A 20,691-nucleotide genomic window follows, 5' to 3' on the forward strand; every position below is an offset into this window, starting at 1 on the left:
ATACACTATTAAATTACAATCTTATTATTTATATTACAAAGGAATTGTTTCAAGAGGATTATAGATTTTACCTATAAAATGAGCTTCTCTACATCTCATTTTAAATTGTTAGAAGTACAAAAATTGTATATTTTTAGGAACATCATATATGCATAAGGTGAGTGTGACAAAGGAATGCTATGTGTTTACCACTCCATTTCCTATTCATGGTCACATGGGAGACAAAGTGTCCTGGCCTCCCTTTAGTTAGGTTAGCATTAGTCACTCAGTTGTGTCCAACTCTTTGCAACCCCACGGACTGTAGCTTGCCAGGCTCCTCTATCCATGGAATTTCCGAAGCAAGAATATTGGAATGGGTTGCCATTCCCTTCTTCAGGTATCTTCAAAAGCCAGGGATCAAACCTGGGTCTCCTGCACTGCAGGCAAATTCTTTACCATCTAACTGAGTCACCAGTTAGGTTGAGATAAGGTAAATAAGTTCTGGCAAATGAGAATGTGAGTGGAAATGATGTAGCAGTTTTTGCTCCAACACAATTACAAGCTAGTCTCCTTCATCCCTTTGTTCCTCTGCCTAGACAACCCTGGAAGTCATTTGTTCCTGTTGGAGCTGCAGCAGGATGGAAGCAGGTTGCATTCCTGAATCACTGCTGGGGAGAAAGCTAATAACTAATTGCATCAGACTTGACTTGAGCAAGAAGCAAACTTTTACTGTGTTAAGTCACTGAGACTTTGGAATTGCTTTGTACTGCAGCACAGTGTAACCTATCTTGTAATATAGTGTGTCATTCCTTTCTCTGAACATAATATCTGAAATCCAGATTACCTAGAGGATAATAAAATTATTTTCTTAGATATGTTAAAACTTTTTCATACCATGTTATGCTTCTGAAATGTTTATCAATGGAAACTGCTTTCAAAGAGGTGGGATGTGTGTGTGTGTGTGTGTGTGTGTGTGTGTGTGTGTGTACACATACATATATTATTGTACTTAAGAGTTAAAAGTATAATAGCAATTTCAATATCGTATCAGTATTATTCAACAAATGACTTGGGAACTATGGCTAATCCCTTGGAAAAACATTAAGCTGGATCCCCCATCTCATTCTCTATACCAAAATAAATTCCAAATGGATTTAAAATTTTAAACTATAAAAATGAAACCATATTAACAAAAGCAAAAAAAAAAACCCAAAAAACAAACAAACAAAAAAACCGCCCAAATAACCCAATTCAAAAATGGGCAAAGGACTTAAATCAACATTTCTCCAAAGAAGATATACATGTGGCCAATGAGCTCATAAAAATATGCTCACTATCATTTGTAATTAAGGAAATGCAAATCAGAACCACAATGAGATATCACTGTAGGATGGCTGTTATAAAAAACAATCAAAAACAGAGCCAAACCCCACCCCCCTAAATAATGTGTTGGTGAGAATGTGGAGAAATTGGGATCCTCGTGGATTGCTTATGGGAATGTAAAATGGTACAGCTGCTGTGGAAAATGGTTTGCTGGTTTCTCAAAAAGTTAAATATAGAACTACCATACAACTCAGCAATCCAACCCTAGGGATATTCTTAAAAGAACTGAAAGCAGGGACTTAAACAGGTACTTGCACACCAATTTACATAGCAGAACTATTCACAGTGGTCAAAAGATGTAAACAAGCCAAATGTCCATCAACAGATGAATGAATAAAAAATGTGGTACATACATTCACCAGAAGATTATTCAGATATAAAAAGAAATGAAATTCTGATATATATTATAACATGGATGGACCTTGAGGATATTATACCAAGTTAGTAAGTCAGACCGAAAAGAACTAAACTGCATTACTTCACTTAGATGTCTAGAATGGGCAAATTCATGGGGACAGAAAGTAAAATAGAGGTTATCAGGAGCTAAGGAGAGGGGGGAATGGGGAGTTATTGTTTAACAGGTATAGTGTTTCTGTTTCCAGATGATGAAAATGTTCTGAAAATGGTTAACATTGATGGTTGCACAACATTGTAAATGTACTTAGTGTCACTGAATTGTACACTTTAAAATAGTTAAAGTGGTAATTTTATGTTATGCATATTTTACCACAATACAAATTATATGTGAGTAAAAAATGATATAAAAGTATAAGGAAAAAAAAACCAGTGGATTAAAAAAAAATCTTGGACTGAGTGATGTCTTCTTGAGTCTGACATAAAATCAATAGCCACAAAAATGAAAGGCTGATATATTTGCATACACAAAAATAAAATTACTTAAAAATCAAAACAAGATTCCCATTGAAAAAATTTCAAACTGATAAAAGTATTTGCAACACACAATGAGGGTTAAATTTCTTCAATATGCAGCAAGAAATTACAAATTAATTAAAAAAAGAACTCATAGAAAAATGGAAAAAACTAGCATAGAAAGTTCTAGAAAGTTCACAGAAAAATATAAATGGCCAATAAATATATGAAGATATTGAACCTTAGAAATAATTCAGAACCACAAATGAAAATAATGATACATTTTGCCTATCATCTGCCAAAGATTAACAAGACTGATACTATCCAGTATTTTTAAGGGAGTGAGTCAAGTGGCACTCTTTCTTTTGGTTGCAGTGTGAATCGTTATAACCTTTTTGAAGGACATTTTGAAAATACCTACCAAAAATTTGGGCTTCCCTGATGACTTGGACAGTAAAGAATCTGCCTGCAATGCAGGAGACCCAGGTTCGATCCCTGGGTTGGGAAGATCCCCTGGACAAGGAGATGGCAACCCATTCTAGTATTCTTGCCCGGGAAATCCCTTGGATAGAGGAGCCTCATGGCTACAGTCCGTGTGACAAAGAGTCACACAACTGAGTGATTAACACTAACTTTTCACTTATACCAAAATTCTAAATTTGGTGACATCTAAGAAATAGGGAAAGGAGTACATCAAGGCTGCATATTGTCACCCTGCTTATTTAACTTATATGTAGAATACATCATGAGAAACACCGGGCTGAATGAAGCACAAGCTAGAATCAAGATTGCCAGGAGAAATATCAATAACCTCAGATATGCAGATGACACCACCATTATGGCAGAAACTGAAAAAGAACTAAAGAGCCTCTTGATGAAAGTGAAAGAGCAAAGTGAAAAAGTTGACTTAAAGCTCAGCATTCAGAAAACTAAGATCATGGTATCTGGTCCCATCACTTCATGGCAAATAGATGGGGAAAACAGTGGAAACAGTGACAGACTTTAATTTTGGGGCTCCAAAATCACTGCAGATGGTGACTGCAGCCATGAAATTAAAAGATGCTTACTCCTTGGGAGAAAAGTTATGACCAACCTAGACAGCATATTAAGAAGCAGAGACATTACTTGATCAACAAAGGTCTGTCTAGTCAAGGCTATGGTTTTTCCAGTGGTCAAGTATGGATGTGAGAGTTGGACTATAAAAAAAGCTGAGTGCTGAAGAATTGATGCTTTTGAACTGTGGTGTTGGAGAAGACTCTTGAGAGTCCCTTTGACTGCAAGAAGATCCAACCAGTCCATCCTAAAGGAGATCAGTCCTGAGTGTTCTTTGGAGGGCCTGATGTTGAAGCTGAAACTCCAATACTTTGGCCACCTGATGCAGAGAGCTGGCTCATTTGAAAAGACCCTGATGCTGGGAAAGATTGAGGGCAGGAGAAGGGGACGATGGAGGATGAGATGGTTGGATGGCATCACTGACTCAATGGACATGAGTTTGAGTAAACTCCCGGAGTTGGTGATGGACAGGGAGGCCTGGCGTGCTGCAGTCCACGAGGTCACAAAGAGTTGGACACAACTGAGCAACTGAACTGAACTGAAGAATTCATCTTACAGATATATAAGTGCACAAAGATTATAGATTATATATACATACACATGGGGCTTCCCTGGTGGCTCAACAGTAAAGAATCTGCCTGTCAACACAGAAAACGCGAGTTCAATCCCTTCCCCAGGAAGATCTCCTGGAGGAGGAAATGGCAACCCACTCCAGTCTTCTTGCCTGGGAAATCCCATGAACAGAGGAGCCTGGCAGGGTACAGTCCATGGGGTCACAAAAGAGTCAGACACAACTTAGCAACTGAACAACAACAACATACACACACACAGAGATAGATATAGATACTCATAGCAGTACTGTTTGCCAGTATAAAAAACATTTGGAAACAATCTAAATGTCCATCAATATGGGACTAATTAAGTAAATACTGGTATAGCGACACAATGGAATATTTATAGCTACTAAAACAAAAGAGGTAGCTCTCTCTATATTGATACTAACATGAAAGCTATTCAAGTGTTAAAAGATAAAAGTTGGTTATGAAACCATGTTTAGTATAATTCCATGTATGTATCTAAGAGAGAGAGAGAAACAGACTGTATGTGTGCGTATATGTGAGACAGAAAGAATATACTGTCATATGTAAAAATAATTTCTTAAAGGTTTCAAATACAGGTTATCTCCAGAGAGTGGATGGGCTGGTAGAAAGGGATGAACCTTCGAAGGCAGGGAGGGAAACTTTCAGTTTTACCCTATACCTTTTGGTATTGTCTGGATTTTTAAATTATGAACATGGACAGGTTTTATAATAAAAAACTAGTTCATAAAAATGTTGAAAAGATGATACCAATGTTTTACTGTAAGCCACTGCATTACATTATTCTGTATTTTTTTAAAAAATTAATTTATTTTAATTGGAGGCTAATCACTTTACAATATTGTGGTGGTTTTTGCCATACATTGACATGAATCAGCCATGGGTGAACATGTGTCCCCCATCCCGAAACCCCCTCCCACCTCCCTCCCCATCCTATCCCTCTGGGTTCTTCCAGTGCACCGGCTTTGAGTGCCCTGTTTCATGCATCGAACTTGGACTGGTCATCTATTTCACATATGGTAATATACATGTTTCAATGCTATTCTCTCAAATCATCCCACCTTCGCCTTCTCCCACAGAGTCCAAAAGTCTGTTCTTTATATCTGCTGTCTCATGTATAGTTATCTTTTCGTTTGTAATTACGGAGAGAATGGAAATGTTTCAAACCAAATTGATCTGTGTTCAAATCCTAGCTGTTATCTATGCTGATGAAACTCTCTGATCTTCAGTCTAATCATCTATCAACAGGGGATAATAATGTTTACCTTGCAAGGCTCTTGTTAGGATTAGTTGTAACTTATGTAAAATGTCCAGGCACAATGCTTTGCACAGAGCTAAATGGACACTATCATTACGCCATGAAAAATATGGTATTCCATGTTTGAAATGAATTACCTTGCTTTTGATTATGTCACTTCTCTCTTTTAGAGATTCTTGCCCTTCATGTCCCAAATATTAACTGCTCTGGTAGAATGGTACCAGGTATTCTGACATGATCATGTTAAGTGACTGCTGGAAGAACTTTGGCACTAGCAAGTAGTGGGTAACTGTGAATTTTGTCTTCATTTTTTTATATCATTAATAACATACACAGACAGCAGAAGAAACGTGACAGAAGTGGACACTGAAAGCAAGATACTGCAATGAAGCAAGAGCAAGAGTTCCACAAACATTTAAAGTACAGATTAGGTCCCTAATTACCAAATCTGGAGTCACTGACAGTCTAAGGAGCTGAAATGTAAGAAGTAATGTGTGTGCATGCTCAGTTGCGCCTGACTTTTTGTGACCCCATGGACTGCAGCTTGCCAGCCTCCTCTGTCCATGGGATTTCCCAGGCAAGAACACTGGAGTGGGTTGCCATTTCCTCCTCCAGGGAATAATCCTGACACAGGGATTAAACTAGCATCTCCTGTGTTTCCTGAATTAGCAGACGGATTCTTTACCACTGAGCCACCTGGGAAGCCCCGAAAGAAGTAATACTGCAAGTTATATCATCTTTAAAATGGACTGTGGGAAAAATAAAGAACCTCTTACAAAACTGGATACTTAAGTTCAGTTTGAAGTGAAGTGTTAGTTGCTCAGTTGTGTTCGATTCTTTGTGACCCCATGGACTGTAGCCCACCAGGCTCCTCTATCCACGGAGTTCTCTGGGCAAGAATACTAGAGTGGGTTGCCATGCCCTTCTCCAAGGTATCTTCCTAATCCAGGGATTTAACCTGGGTCTCTTGTATTGCAGGCAGTTTCTTTACCATCTGAGCCACCAGGGAAGTTCAGTTTGCAGTAACCATTACTGCCAAAAGTTACTTCATCATCAGGCACAACTGCTAAGACTTGTTTAAAAACAACATACACTCAAGAGTTTCATCAGCTTAGAAAGACCCACCACAAAATCCCAAGATAATAAGGCCTTTCTTTAGTGCTTTTTTAAAGGGAATATTCATATAAGCTCAATGAAAATGGCTAGAAACTTTACCACATGCTTAGGAAATAGAAATGACAGAAGAAAGTGAATAGGATAAGTATAATTGGACATGTAATTTTACTCATACATAAAAATGATTTAAAGTTCAGGATGTTATATAGCAGCCTAAACAATTCGTTGGTTGAAGGGTTTCACTATTGGGATTACACACATGCTTAGCAGTCCTCAAGGAATTTATTGCATAGCACTTGAATAACTAAGTAATTATAAGAGAAAACAATTGTACTGTATTATAGTATGGGACTTCCCTGGTAGCTCAGCTGGTAAAGAATCCACCTGCAATGCAGGGTACCCCAGTTTGATTCCTGGGTCAGGAAGATCCGCTGGAGAAGGGATAGGCTACCCACCCCAGTATTCCTGGGCTTCCCTGGTGGCTCAGATGGTAAAGAATCTGCCTGCAATGCAGGAAACCTGGGTTCTATCCATGGGTTGGAAAGATCCCCTGGAGGAGGGCATGGCAACTCACTCCAGTATTCTTGCCTGGAGAATCCCCATGGACAGAGGAGCCTGGCAGGTTACAGTCCATGGGGCCACAAAGAATCGGACATGACTGGGAGACTAAGCACACAGTATGGAGGCACTGAGATTTCAGGCAATTATAAGGTGAAAGGACAAACTGTCTTGCCTGAATTAAAAGGAGAGAAGAGTAGAAACTGCACTGTTCCATATGCATACCACTTCGGTTTAGCAAATACTTACATTTAGAAATGTATTATAAAAGAATATTCTTAATGCCAGCCTGGAATAGAAACCATTAATCTATCCAATTTTATTTTAAAATATATTCTCATTTATCTTTGGGTACTTTTACCAAATAACTCTTTAAACTGTATCAAATGTTAAAGCTAGAACTGTTTATATAGTAACATCTTAAGGTTAGGCCCGTTTGCATTATTAATTAATTTTATTTTCTGACTGCATAGATCCTGAGATTGTCTTACCTGCAAGTCCTCTTGAACCTGTCACTTTTTCATTCGCAGTTGATCCCTGTGGATACACACAGCTATAATTCATGCAAGTTAATAATGTGTCTACTTGAGATGTTCGGATATCTTGTAGAGAATACATGGGGAGGAAAGCCACATCAATTGCTATCTCATGGTTCAGACCTGTTATAGAAAAATCACACATTATTAAAAGTGTAGTTAGTAAAATGGTGCTAATGAGGCCAGATCTGATGGTCTGATCCTCACATGTGCCAGATAGCTTCATAACTGTAAAAAAATAACTTTCAAAACTAAGAAACTAAACTCTTTGCAGTGCAAATGCTTATGAATACATTCTACTGATTGAAAGGGCAGACACTTTGGAGCAATCTAGCATCATTATTGGAAATAACAGTCCCAAATCTTTTACATATTGATGGACGGCTTAAATTTTAATATCTAGAGAACAGCCTAGTCACAAAAAAGAAGACATGTAGAGAATTTTCATCATCATTTATGATAGATGCCATTACAGGACAAGAGAATTCAGAGATAACTACTGGTTTTCTTACTGCCATTTTGGACTTACGGTATAAGACTCAAGCAAGGCCAGAGATGGAAGTACCAAGGTTCCATTTGTCCTCAAACATACAAGAAAAATTTCAGTCACTCACCATTAGGGCTAGAAAAGGTTGCAGCTTGGGGGAATCACCACCATGCATCCTGACCTATGTCTGTTGTCTCTTTATGAGGGTCAGTGTCAACTAGGGTGGATTAAAAAAAGACTTCTGACAGGCAAGGGTTTCAGCTGGGTCTTCAAGCATGAGTAGCATTTAAATAAACAGAGAGAAGGGTATTTCAGGTAGGACAGGGAGAACCCAAAAGTACAGGCAAGAGTAAGGAAACCATCTTGACTGGATCAAGGAAAAATATGCAGAGCACAGCTTGAAAACTCTGAATTTCACCCAGACACTCAAACCAGAAACTTAGAAGTTATCCTTAACTCTTCCCTTTCATTCTTCCCTGATATTTAGTCAGCAAGTCCTATAGATTCTATGACTTCAGTATCTACCCTATTCATCCCATAGCAATTCTTAAGTATAGAGCATGAGCCAACGATATGTAAACAAGTCCTTCCAGTTAAGCTGTAAACTGATCCAGAAATGCAAGTCCATTCTTTGTTTTTTGTGGGTAAACAACACTAAGTTCCATAGCTTTAACTTAACAAACAACTAAGGGCTACTTAAAACTTTTTAAGGATTATTAAAATCTGGTATTCATAAACTAAAATGGTCATACCATCGAGAATTTACTGTGGATTCCAATTCAGTATTATAACTCCCTTACAACTCAGCAATGCTGCAACACTCATGTCAGTGTGCACATACTGGCATCCTATTTCCTTGATTCTAATACCAAATCTAAGGCATACCACAATTTAATAATGGGTTTTCAATAAAAAGAAAACACTGCATTAAATGTACCCATTAACCATAAGATGCATTCCAAATTGCAAATGTAAAAAAAGAGAAAGAGTGCTTTAGAATCGAGAAAATATTAAGTTGGAAACCTTGATTTTTAGGAAGATAGCTTTATTATCATTGTGTCATTGATACTATCATGAGTTGCTTTCTTAATTATAGAATACTGTGAGTTTAGCTTCAACATTACTGGTAAAATTTGTCATGAGTTGTTTGGCTAAAACTAGAGTTCAGAGTGCAAATGTATAAGTAAATATGCCCAAGGCCCCTGAACCTGATGTTCCTGTACATAGAATGTTCTTTCCCCAGATAAACACACGGCTTGCTCCTTCACCTCCGTTAGGTGTCCGGTGAAATGTTATTTTCTTAGGGAGACCTCCCTGACCACTCCATTTAAAATTTAGCCATTTCCAATGACAGCACTCTCCAACATTGATCACCATATCTCATTTCACCACAGGACTGTTATCTTTTGCATTAACTCATGTAACCTCAGTCCCCAGAATAGCACTGAGCATGCCTTAGGTGCTCAGTAAATATTTGTGTGAAATTGAGTAAAAGAATGTATACGTGCACATTTCAATGTACAATTTTCAACTAGTTAGATTTTAGGACATTTGTGCACTGTATTCAAATATAAATTCATCCATATTCACAATAGCAAAAGAGATGAACACAATATCCTCCCCACAATGCACAGGTATAATGCACTTCAGTGGTGACAATTTATGTGTTACTTAGGTAACGCACAACATACTACCTAGGTAAGTGTGGCAATATATGTGGATTATATTAAAAATTAGAGAGAAATAGAAAATCAAACAAATAGCTCATATTCCTCATTTGTAAAGTGTATTGTATGCAATTTATATATCTTCCTCTCGAATTCTTTGTTATCACTGTATTCCTTTTCCAATGAAAGTCTGTGTGTTTGTGTGTGTATGTGTTGGGTAGGATCCCACCACCTAGCAGAGTACTTGGTATATGCTATATTTTATGAAATCTAGGACATCATTGTTTTTTAAGATGATCATTTTATACACCACTAAGAAAAAAAAATACTACCAATTAAACAAAGGCATGGCATCGATTATAAGATCCATATCCATTTTAAAAGATGTTAACATATGGGGAAAAAAGTGTGTCTTACACTGATGAAATCTGATAGTAGGTACTTAAGGTTTAAGGATTAAATTACTTTTATTATGCAATGGAATATGGGACAGAATTAAGGGGTAGCAACAGTAACCCATACAATCCAGTGTGCTGCTCCATTTGAGATACAAGAATGAGAAGCATGTCAGTGGAATAGGATATCCTAAGGATACAGCCAGTGAAGAAACCAAGAGTGAGGGAATCCAGTTCTACTCAGATTTTAATGGTTCAAGTAGGCTTCAACGTGGAAGGAGGCATACCTCAGGGCTACAAATAATTGGTCCTGACCCTGCAAGCTAGTACCAAGGAGGGCAGGAATTATGTTGCTTTGTTTGGTTGCTTTAATAGGAGAAAAAATCAAGATAAGTAAAGCCTTATGATTTCCATGTAACTACAACATATTACATTACTTTGATGTTACAGTTAATGCAATTACTTACTTACAATTTGTGATGATTTAAATGCATTTTTCAGAAAAGGAAAAGAAAGATACAAAATTTTTTGACAAAAAATCTTGATTAAAAAGTCAAGAAAACACTATCTTAACACTCTCCTTAAATTACACTTACTGTTACTGGAGTTTGTATCTCTTGATATCCAAGAGATAAACAGATGGCTTTCAGAGGTTTACTAAAGGTTGGCTGAGTAATTATTTTCCTTATTGTCTAAGTCAAATGCAAATTGAAGAGAGAACACTTAAGCTTTAATTGACTCATAGCATTTCATGGGCAACTATTAATAAATTGGTGTTTGCAGAATCAGTGATGTACTAATGCCATCTCTGAGTCCAATCAAGCTTTTGAGAAGTATCTTCTTATATTTTAAGTGAGAAATAATTCTTAAAATTGACCAACAGATTAAAAAGCTTATACTTGAGCTAAAAACATTGAAAATTTCATCTTACTTCATTCAAATATCTTCTCTTTGAAGTGTGTTATTATGTAATAGGCAATGGGCTGAGATTTTAGCACATACTATCTACTACTTATTTGAGTCAAGTGAGATGGCATACCGAGAATTATTAACACAAGAATTGGTACTTTTGGGATAGGTTTCTGATACTGCCACAGTACCCAATTGGTTGTTGGGAGCCATTTGAATTGTGGGAAGAAGATTAATAATTCCGTGCAGTATTTTCAATAATGATTCACCCTAGACCAGTCAGAGCTAACGACCAAGTAATGGGATTATGGTCTGAATAAACTTTCTGGCTCCCAGAATAAGATACTTCAAAATTACTAGGTCCTCCAGAGATCAGTAAGATAAAGCTGAAGGATAATAATAGGTCCTCCAGAGATCAATAAGATAAAGCTGAAGGATAATAAACTACTAAAAGGTAGTATCAGTGTAGGTTGGACAGTCTTCATGTCAGAAGAACTTTAAAAATCATTCAGACTTATCTGCCTTCATTGGTTTAGCCAGTTATATCTGAAAACAGGGATCTAGAATAGGGGTCAGCAAACTACGAGCTGGGGGGAGGGATCAAATGTAGCCTCTACCTGGTTTCAAAGAATCCATGGCCTAGGACACTTTTCATTTTAAATGGTTGGAAAAAAAAACATTTCATGATACATGATAATTACATGCAATTCAAATTTAACTGTCTATAAATAAAGTTTTAGTTAAACATAGTCAGGCACACTCATTTACACATTATCTATGACTGCTTTCACACTAAAACAGCAGAGCAATGAAGTATACCTCACACTTGTCAGATCAGCCATCATTAAAAAGTAAAAATGGAGCTACCATATGACTCCTGGCTATATATATTTTAAAAACCCACTAATTTGAAAAGATACATGCAGCCCAAAGCTCACAGCAGCATTACTGATAACTGCCAAGATATGGATGCAACATAAGGGACCATAAACAGATGAATGGATAAAGGAGATGTGGTATACATGCACAATAGAATACTACTCAGCCATAAAAAAGAATAAAAATTTGCCACTTGCAGCAACATGGATGGACTTGCAGGGAGCTTATATTAAGTGAAATAAGTCAGACAGAGAAAGACAAATACTACATGATATTGCTTATATGTGAATCCAAAAAAAGAAAACAAACTAGTGAGTATAACAAAAAAGATGCAGACTCACAGATATAGAGAACAAACTAGTTGTTATAGGAAGAGGGAAGAGAGAGGGGGGAGGGACATTATAAGGGTAAGGGATTAAGACATGATTTCTAATCATGGCCTGACTTTTACCTATCTAGTGGGTAAGACTAGAAGATATCCAGGCTTCTTTTATCTTTAAAATTAAGTACCTCATCAGGAACAATCCCTTTTCTCCCTTCCTGCAAGAAAACTCACAGGAAATTACTACTGAATGCTGGTAACCAGGGACGGGGGAGCCTGGTGGGCTGCCGTCTATGGGGTTGCACAGAGTCGGACACGACTGAAGCGACTTAGCAGCAGCAGCAGCAGCAGCAGCAGGAATACTTAAACTTTTTCTGTTTTATTTTAAATGTTCTGTTTTATGTAATCCACGTGTAGCTTATTTTTCAATGTTTTTATCCCTGTAAATCCACTTACGTCCTTGAAAAATGATAGGATAGAAAACAGTCCAATTCTAACATGAATTACAGCTGGTTAGGTATAACAACAAATTAGCCTCCTTTACATCTGAATCTTGCTTTTAGGTGATACATAAGATAGCTGAAATGTTTACAGGATCAGTAACATGTTGAAAAGAAAAAAAATATTCAATTTCTATGACTCCAAATGAACTCATGATTTTCATGGTTAATTCTTGTTATGCATGGGAAATCTCTGCCGTAATTTTTGTTTCCTGGATATAAAACTAAGATTGATAAACTACCCAAAGAGACCAAGCAATGCAGTCTAGTAAAAAGAAGCATTTGAAACTTAGATCTGAGACTGTCTAACAGTCAGTGGGAATTCATACTTTTCATAAATTATATACATATACACAATCACATGGATGTAATATTTATATGTGAGGAGGTAGGGAAGAAGAGTGGGAGAGAGTAAAGGGGAAAAAGGAATCTTGATAGAGGTCAAGGTAATTCATTCCAGTACTAGAGATATAAATATCCGTGAAATGTATTTTCTTTCAGGCATTAAATTAATTTGCTAATGGCATTTCATCATTCTTTCACTTAAGGTAATCAGATCTTCCTTTCAAGTACAAATAAAAAATTTCCCTTGATCTAGAGAGTATCTCACTTTGGCTAAGATTTTATTTTATAATTAATTTTTGTGTACATTTTTCATTCACGAGAAACAAAATTTAAAAATTAAGTTTAAAAATGTGTTGACTTTAAATTTTTTTAAGTTCCATAACTACATGTCAGTTTAGAACAACCTGAGAAAATAAGTTTATTGTCACTTATCAGACAATATAGTTTGGGGACTTCTTGGGTGGCCTAGTGGTTAAGACTTCGAGCTTCCACTGTAGGGGGCTCGGTTTCAATCCCTGGTAGGGAACGAAGATCCTGCATGCTGTGCAGCATGGCCAAAAAAGGAGAAAAGACAAGACAGTTTTTTTCAGTAGCTTCTTTCTTTTCAACTAAGTTACTTGAGAATTTTATTTTCTTCACAGGCTAAACAGACAGAAGTTCATAGGATCTTCTCTTTATTATCCCTTTCTCTTTAACTGACATTTTACCCTTCAATGGTTCAGATGCACTGAGAAAGAAAGGCAGAGAATATAAGCAAGAAAGTGGTGTCTAAAGGAGAAGAAAATCGGTTTTAGAGAGAGTCATTCAGGGGATAGAAAAGTTCCCTTGGTTCCTACTCTTCTCTCTCCAAATACTTTCCAAGGATTTGCCAATATTTAAAAGCCCACAATTAAAGCTTCATGTATTCTAGGATGTGTTCCCATTCCTTTGGTTTGAGCCAAACAGGAGCTCTCTTTGGGTTTAACATTTTTTTTGGGGGGTGGTGGAGGTGGAGTGTTTAGCTTTTTTTTAAGCAAAATAGTATCATCTGTATTTAGATTATGTCAAGTAAATAACATTCACAAGGGCTTTCCTGGTGGCTCAAATAGTAAAGAATCCACCTGCAATGTGGGAGACCTGGGTTGGATCCCTGGGTTGGGAAGATCCCCTGGAGAAAGGCATGGTAACTCACTCCAGAATTCTTGCCTGGAGAATCTCCATGGACAGAGGACCCTGGCAGGCTGTGAGTCCATGGGCTCACAAAGAGTTGGACATGACTGAGCAACAAAGCACAAGGAAACAGTAACATTCAAAGAAAAGAACAGGTGACTTACCTAAGATAGTTAATTCAAAATGTCCAAGGCTTCGGGCGCTCTTAAAATTATCAAGTTTTGGGACCCTTCCTTCTGGTGGTATGTATTTTGCAGGCTGAGAATTAAACTGCCGACTAAGAAAATGTCTGTGCTCGAAACTAAATTTTCGTGGAATACTTTCAGGATAAACCTGGCTGTAATGCAGGTGATCTATCAAGTCTAACTTCTTCTCTCTCCACAGCTGACTTTCCCATTTATCACTTATAGTTTTTCTGGCTTTTGCTACGAAGGCACCACTGGAGTTTTCTTGACCTGCTAAAGAAACAATGAGATAAACACAAGTGAACTATAAACTAATGAAATCAGGTAATTCAGTACAAAGAAGCAGATTAATAATAGCTTAATTAACTGTAAAAATCAAACAGCCACCTAGAAAACATAAACTGAATGTCCAAAAGATAAATCTTATTAAAGTGAGGAATGAACTAAAATTCACCTTCAAAATAAACTTTTACTCCAAAGTATTAAAAATAGTTTTCTCTGTTGCTGGAATTAATGAGACTTTTAATTATCTTCTTTATACTTTTTCTATCTTTCCTAAATGCTCTTAAACAAACAAATATTCCTTTTATTTTCAGTGATAAATTTAAGTTAAGTCAAATTCATGAGAATAAGAACATTTAGAGATTGAACGACTCCTCACTACTGGTGGAAGGTAAGCTTAAAATAAATTTTGTACAAAATATAGTCTATTTCTTGGATATAACGCTCTTTCAAAAGGACCATTTATATGATATTCCTTTCAGATAAAAATAACATATAAAAATATGAAAAACAAAGAGGGAATTAAATTGAAAGACCACGTCAACTCTTGATTTGTTCTGTCATCAGGTCCATTTATCATTTATGTACAACTTAATTAACATATTTAGTTTCTAAGGCAGAATATAATTTATCTCTTACACACTGTGATATTCATTCACTCATTCATTCATTCACTCAGCAACACTTATTATGTACCAGATACTGCACTAAGGAATTTGGTAAAATAACATTTTAATTGAATAATATACACTGGACACTGTAGACATAGAGTAGAATCAGTAAAAAAGCCAGATTTTAGCACTTCTCATTTTGTCAGTTCTGCTAGCTCAGACAACCTGAAGCAAGTTGTTTTTTCGAAACTCCATTCCTAAGTTTAATAAGGTTGCTTAATTGCTTCCTTGTATGCTGCCCGTGCCTTGGTGTTCATTATTTTCCTAATATAAAAGATCTTGCTGAGACAGAAGGGTGTTTCAACAGCAAGGTTTCAGTGTGGTTAATATATCACTTCTGCTTTTGGACTTTATTCCATATCCCCAGACTACTTTCTTGGTTTCTTAACCCTAGACAGAGACTGAACATTTATTACGAGGTAAAATATTAGACTGACTTTTGAGAGAAGATGAAGAAGTTGAACTTCTTTTTTTTTTTTTTTTTGAAGTTGAACTTCTTACCAGGAATTTCAAATACTGCAATATTACAAAAGAATTTCTTTTTAATTCTCAAAATTTAGTTGATGAACACACTTAACTTCCTATAATACACTTGATAACAAAAAGGATAGAACACATAATCACATGTGAAAAGGAAAGGACTCAATAAAAGCCATGAGACATGTGCTCGAGCCTGGTGCACTGGGAAGACCCAGAGGGATCGGGTGGAGAGGGAGGTGGAAGGGGGGATTGGGATGGGGAATACATGTAAATCCATGGCTGATTCATGTCAGTGTATGACAAAAACCACTACAAGACTGTAAAGTAATTAGCCTCCAACTAACAAAAATAAATGAAAAAAAAAAAGCCAAGAGGAAAACTCTAATAGGACTAAACCGAAGATTGGGATTTAATCCTTTTTATCTTTTAGAAATGAATTCCTCTTATCTAAACTAATAAAAGTATATAATCAGATCAGCAATAAGTAGATATTACAACCTAATATAGTGAGAATTCCTGACTGATTTGTTCTAAAATATATTATGCAATAAAATAAAATAAAATATATTATGGAAAGAACAAGTTATAAGCCATTCCAATTTTGAAACTTTAATTAAATAATTACATTTACTCCATAGGAAAAAAAATCCTGATTCACACTGACAGGAATAAGTCTGATTGTCTGATATATTTTCTGTGCTTGTTTTCTTATTTGAGTGTTAAGAACTGGCAAGGTTTAATGCTCACATGAAAAAGTTCTTCTGAAAAATATCATGCATTGTTTTTTAATTTAGTAACTTGGGACTGTAACTATCCCAATTATATGTTTCAAAATTAATACAAATGGGTATGAAATCAGTACAGGAGATATTGGCAGTCACTGGTTGTGAATAGTAAGATTTCAAGGGCAATAATTAGGAAAGAGAAAATGTATCTAGAGTTCAGGTTTTTCTAAAAATGGAAAATCATATACTATAATTATTTAATTTTTAGCTTGAATATTACTAATATTACCATACAAAACACATTATGCTTTAGGCCCAATACATAACTAAGATGGGCTTCCCTGGTGGCTCAGTGGTAAAGAATCCACCTGCAAAGCAGGAGACCCAGGTTCAATCTCTGGGTTGGGAAGATCCCCTGGAGGGCACGGCAACCCACTCCAGTATTCTTGCCTGGAGAATCCCATGGACAGAGGAGCCTGGTGGGCTACAGTCCATAGGGTCACCAAGAGGCAGACACAACTGAAGTGACTAAGCACACACATATGTACATAACTAAAATACAGCTTAAAATACCTAGCAAAATTATACATACATATATATATAATTATTTATCAGAATTATAGTAATCATTCTTATTTTAGTGAATCATTTTACCCTTATTCCTGGTGAGAATGGATATATATTTTAATGAGGAAAAATTTCAGAAGACCACATTTAGGTTGTGAGTTGAAAAAGGACATCATATAAATGTGTATGTGTGGTGATTTTGTTTCTTCACTGAATCTACACTAGCATTTCATTGTGTGGATAAAAGTGACAGGTAGGGGTGTATGAAGGCATAGGGGAGTGGGAAGAGCTATTTTCTTTGCCTCTTTCCTGCTTGCCTTCAATGAACACATGCTGGTGCATGATCTACAAGACTGGAAAAAAACAGAGTATTCCAGTCAGTGATCAGGTCTGTGCTTGGTAGCATATAATAGACTTTGTAAAGGACTGTGTAAGTCAGAAGCTACTTATAATGTCTTATGATCTCAGTAGTACTATCACTGTTTATTGCTAGCTTTTCAGTATATGTCTCATTTACTTAAGTTACCAGATACAAAGGATAAGATGTTAAACTCTGTAATCTTCAAAATACCTAACACAATCAAATTGCATATACAAATTAGCTATATATTCACAAAATGAGTACTTCTGAATTTACACACATAATAATTTCCAAAACTAACATGAAACATATCTGGGAGTACATTAGTAACCATGTTAACACATATAGATCCAATTCATTCATTAAACCTGAAGTATAATAACACAAAGGGGACTATGTAAAACTAGAAAGCTTCTGCATGGCAAAGGAAATCATCCACACAATGGAAAGGCAACCTACCGACTCGGAGAAAATGACTGCAAATCATATATGATACAGGATTAATATCCAAATATATAAAGAATTTGTTTACCTCAGTAAACAAAAACAAGCAATATGATTAAAAAGGGGGCAGAGGATCTGAATAGACGTTTTCCCAAAGGCATACAGTTGGCATACAGGTACATAAAAAGATGTTTAATATTATTACTAGGAAAATGCAAATCAAACTTACAAGATATCATCTCACACCTGTTAATATGGACATTAGAAAAAATACAAGAATAAACAAGTGTTGGTGAGCATGTGGAAAAAAGTCAACCCTTATGCACTGTGGGAATGTAAATTGGTACAGCCACTATGAATAACAGTATGGCGGTTCCTCAAAAAAATAAAAATAGAACAACAATATGATCCAGCAATTCCACTACTGGGTATTTGATGGGGAATACGTGTAGCTCTATGGCTGATTCATATCAATGTATGACAAAACCCACTGAAAAATAAAAAAAATTAAAAAAAAAAGAAATAAAAAGCACTAACTCAAAGATATATATACCCCCATGTCCACTGTAGCATTATTTACAATAGCCAAGGCCTGAAAACAACCTAAGTGCCCATCAATGAATGAATGGGTAAAGAAAATGTGGTATATATACAAAGGAATATTATTCAGCCGTAAAGGGAAATCTTAACTTGGATGAATCTTGAGGACACTATGCTAAGTTAAATAAGTGAGACAAAGACAAATATTATATGATCTTACTTATATGTGGAATAAAAAAAAAAAGACCACTCAAAAAAACAAGTTCACAGATACAGAAAACTGACTGATGGTTGCCAGAAACAAGGGTTTGGGAGGGGTGGGTGAAGTGGATCAAAAGTTATAAAATAAAATAAGTAAGTCATGGAGATGTAATGTACAGCTTGGTGACTATAGTTAATACCATACTGCATATCTTAAACTTACTAAGAGTAGATCTTTTTAATCACAAGAAAAAAAATTTTTATAACTGTGTATGGTAATGAATGTTAACTAGACTTATTGTGGTAATCATTTTGCTATACGTACAAATACCAAATCATTATACTGTACACCTGAAATTAATATAATGTTATATGCTAATTATACCTCAATTTAAAAAAGAAAAAATGAAAAGAGTTGTAAATTAGGAAGAACCATTATCAACTTCATGTATCAGACACTTCTTAAGAAACTATCTCGTTAACAGAAATGCCATATTGGGGGTTTGGGACACTACACTAACTGAATAAGATTTGATCTTTTGCTCGCACTCTAGTTACATTTCTGTATTTTTTAATTGTTTTTTGAACAATTCTGACCATTTAAATTTAATTATCAGTTTCTTTAAGGTTTGCTTGCTCTGAATAGCTAAAAGTTATCAATATATTTTAAATATTGATAATAATCAAGAAAAAATAAAGAGAAATGAGATATAAAGGCAATTATCTATAAGCCTGGGCAAAATAATTCATTATGAAAATCATATAGATTCAAAAAAAGTAAAAAATTAAACCAATCATTCATATGGTAACACATCCAAGGGTTTATACTCACATAATCTGTTAAGAATTAACTGATTATTTTTAGTTTCCAGATTTTTTCCTGTAGAGGGATGCTATACAAATGTGACAACTTTGAGAAACATTTACAGTTTAAAAAGTACTTTTGAACATCTGTTTAAAAGTCTTAGGCCAATTTTATGAAGTAAATAAAGGGATCATTTGAGTGCATGTCAGTCGCTCAGTCACATCCAACTCTTTGCAACCCCATGGACTGTAGCCAATCAGGCTCCTCTGTCCATGGAATTTCCCAGGCAAGAATAATGGAGTGGGTTGCCATTTCCTCCTCCAGGGGATCTTCTTGACCCAGGGATTGAATCCGCATCTCCTGCACTGGCAGCTGCTTCTTTACCACTGAGCCATCTGGGAAGCTTGCTGTCAATTTCAGAGATGAATAGGTTGACATATAGAGTGACTGAGTTGCCTCTGTTCACACAAGTTAAAGAACAACCAACCAACCAACCTCGAGGTATAGTATTACAGTACATGAACAAAAATGAAAATACAACATAAAAACTTATAGGATTCAGTGAAAGTAGTGATCAGAGGGAAATTTACAACATAAATACTGATATTAAAAAAGAAAGATCTCATTCATTCAATAATGTAACATTAAATTTAAAGGAACTAAAAGTGACAGAAATCATTATGCTTAAAGTAAATATAAATGAAAGAGAATAAAAAACATAATAGAATCTAAGAAACCAAAAGCTTGTCCTATGTAAAGACCAACAAAATTTATAATCTTCACCTCTACTGACCCAAGGAGAGAAGACATAAATAACTAAATTCAGAAATAAAATGTGATTCACTACAGAGATAAAAAGGATTAAAATAGAATACTATGAACAATCACACACCATAAATTAGAAAGCTGAGATGAAACAAATTCATAAAAACAAAAAAAATTACCAAAACTCATTCAAAAGAAAAAAAAAAATCTTCAGACCTATAGCAAGTAAAGAGATTCAAAAGAAAATTTAAAAGGCTATTCCATTTAAAATAGCAACTAAAAGAAGGAAATACCTAGGAATAAAATTTAAGCAAGGAGGTGAAAAACTTCTATACTGAAAACTAGAAAACATTGTTGAAATAAAGAATATCTAAAAATGAACGGAAAGAAATCCCATGTTCATGGACTAGAAGAGTTAATATTATTAAGATGTCAATACTATCCAAAACTACCTGCAGACTCAATGCAATCCATATCAAAATCCCAAAAGCTTATTTTGCAGAAATGGTCAAATGGATCCTTAAATTCATATGGAATCACAAGAGTCCTCAACGCTAAAGCAATCTTGAACAACAGGAACAAAGTTGGAGGGCTCATACACCCCAATTTCAAAAGCTGATACAAAGTTACAGTAATCAAAATACTGTATACTGGCATTCG

The 20,691-nt window shown here is 35.7% G+C and overlaps 1 protein-coding gene across 2 annotated transcripts in view; it reads right to left on the minus strand.

The window, feature by feature from the left end:
- The window catches only part of RADX (RPA1 related single stranded DNA binding protein, X-linked), a 72,847-nt gene that overhangs the window by 4,532 nt on the left and 47,624 nt on the right, over positions 1 to 20,691 (minus strand). The window contains exons 12-13 of one of the 2 annotated variants that reach the window (XM_065916480.1): positions 14,170 to 14,460; positions 7,308 to 7,475 (exon numbers count right to left, since the gene is read on the minus strand). In XM_065916480.1, coding sequence (XP_065772552.1) covers positions 7,308 to 7,475; positions 14,170 to 14,460 — 459 coding nt within the window. Of the gene's footprint in view, positions 1 to 7,307; positions 7,476 to 14,169; positions 14,464 to 20,691 lie in introns of both variants that reach the window. The other variant, XM_065916479.1, reaches the window with a different exon arrangement.

Source organism: Muntiacus reevesi, chromosome X, assembly GCF_963930625.1.
Source record: "Muntiacus reevesi chromosome X, mMunRee1.1, whole genome shotgun sequence".
NCBI lineage: Eukaryota > Metazoa > Chordata > Mammalia > Artiodactyla > Cervidae > Muntiacus > Muntiacus reevesi.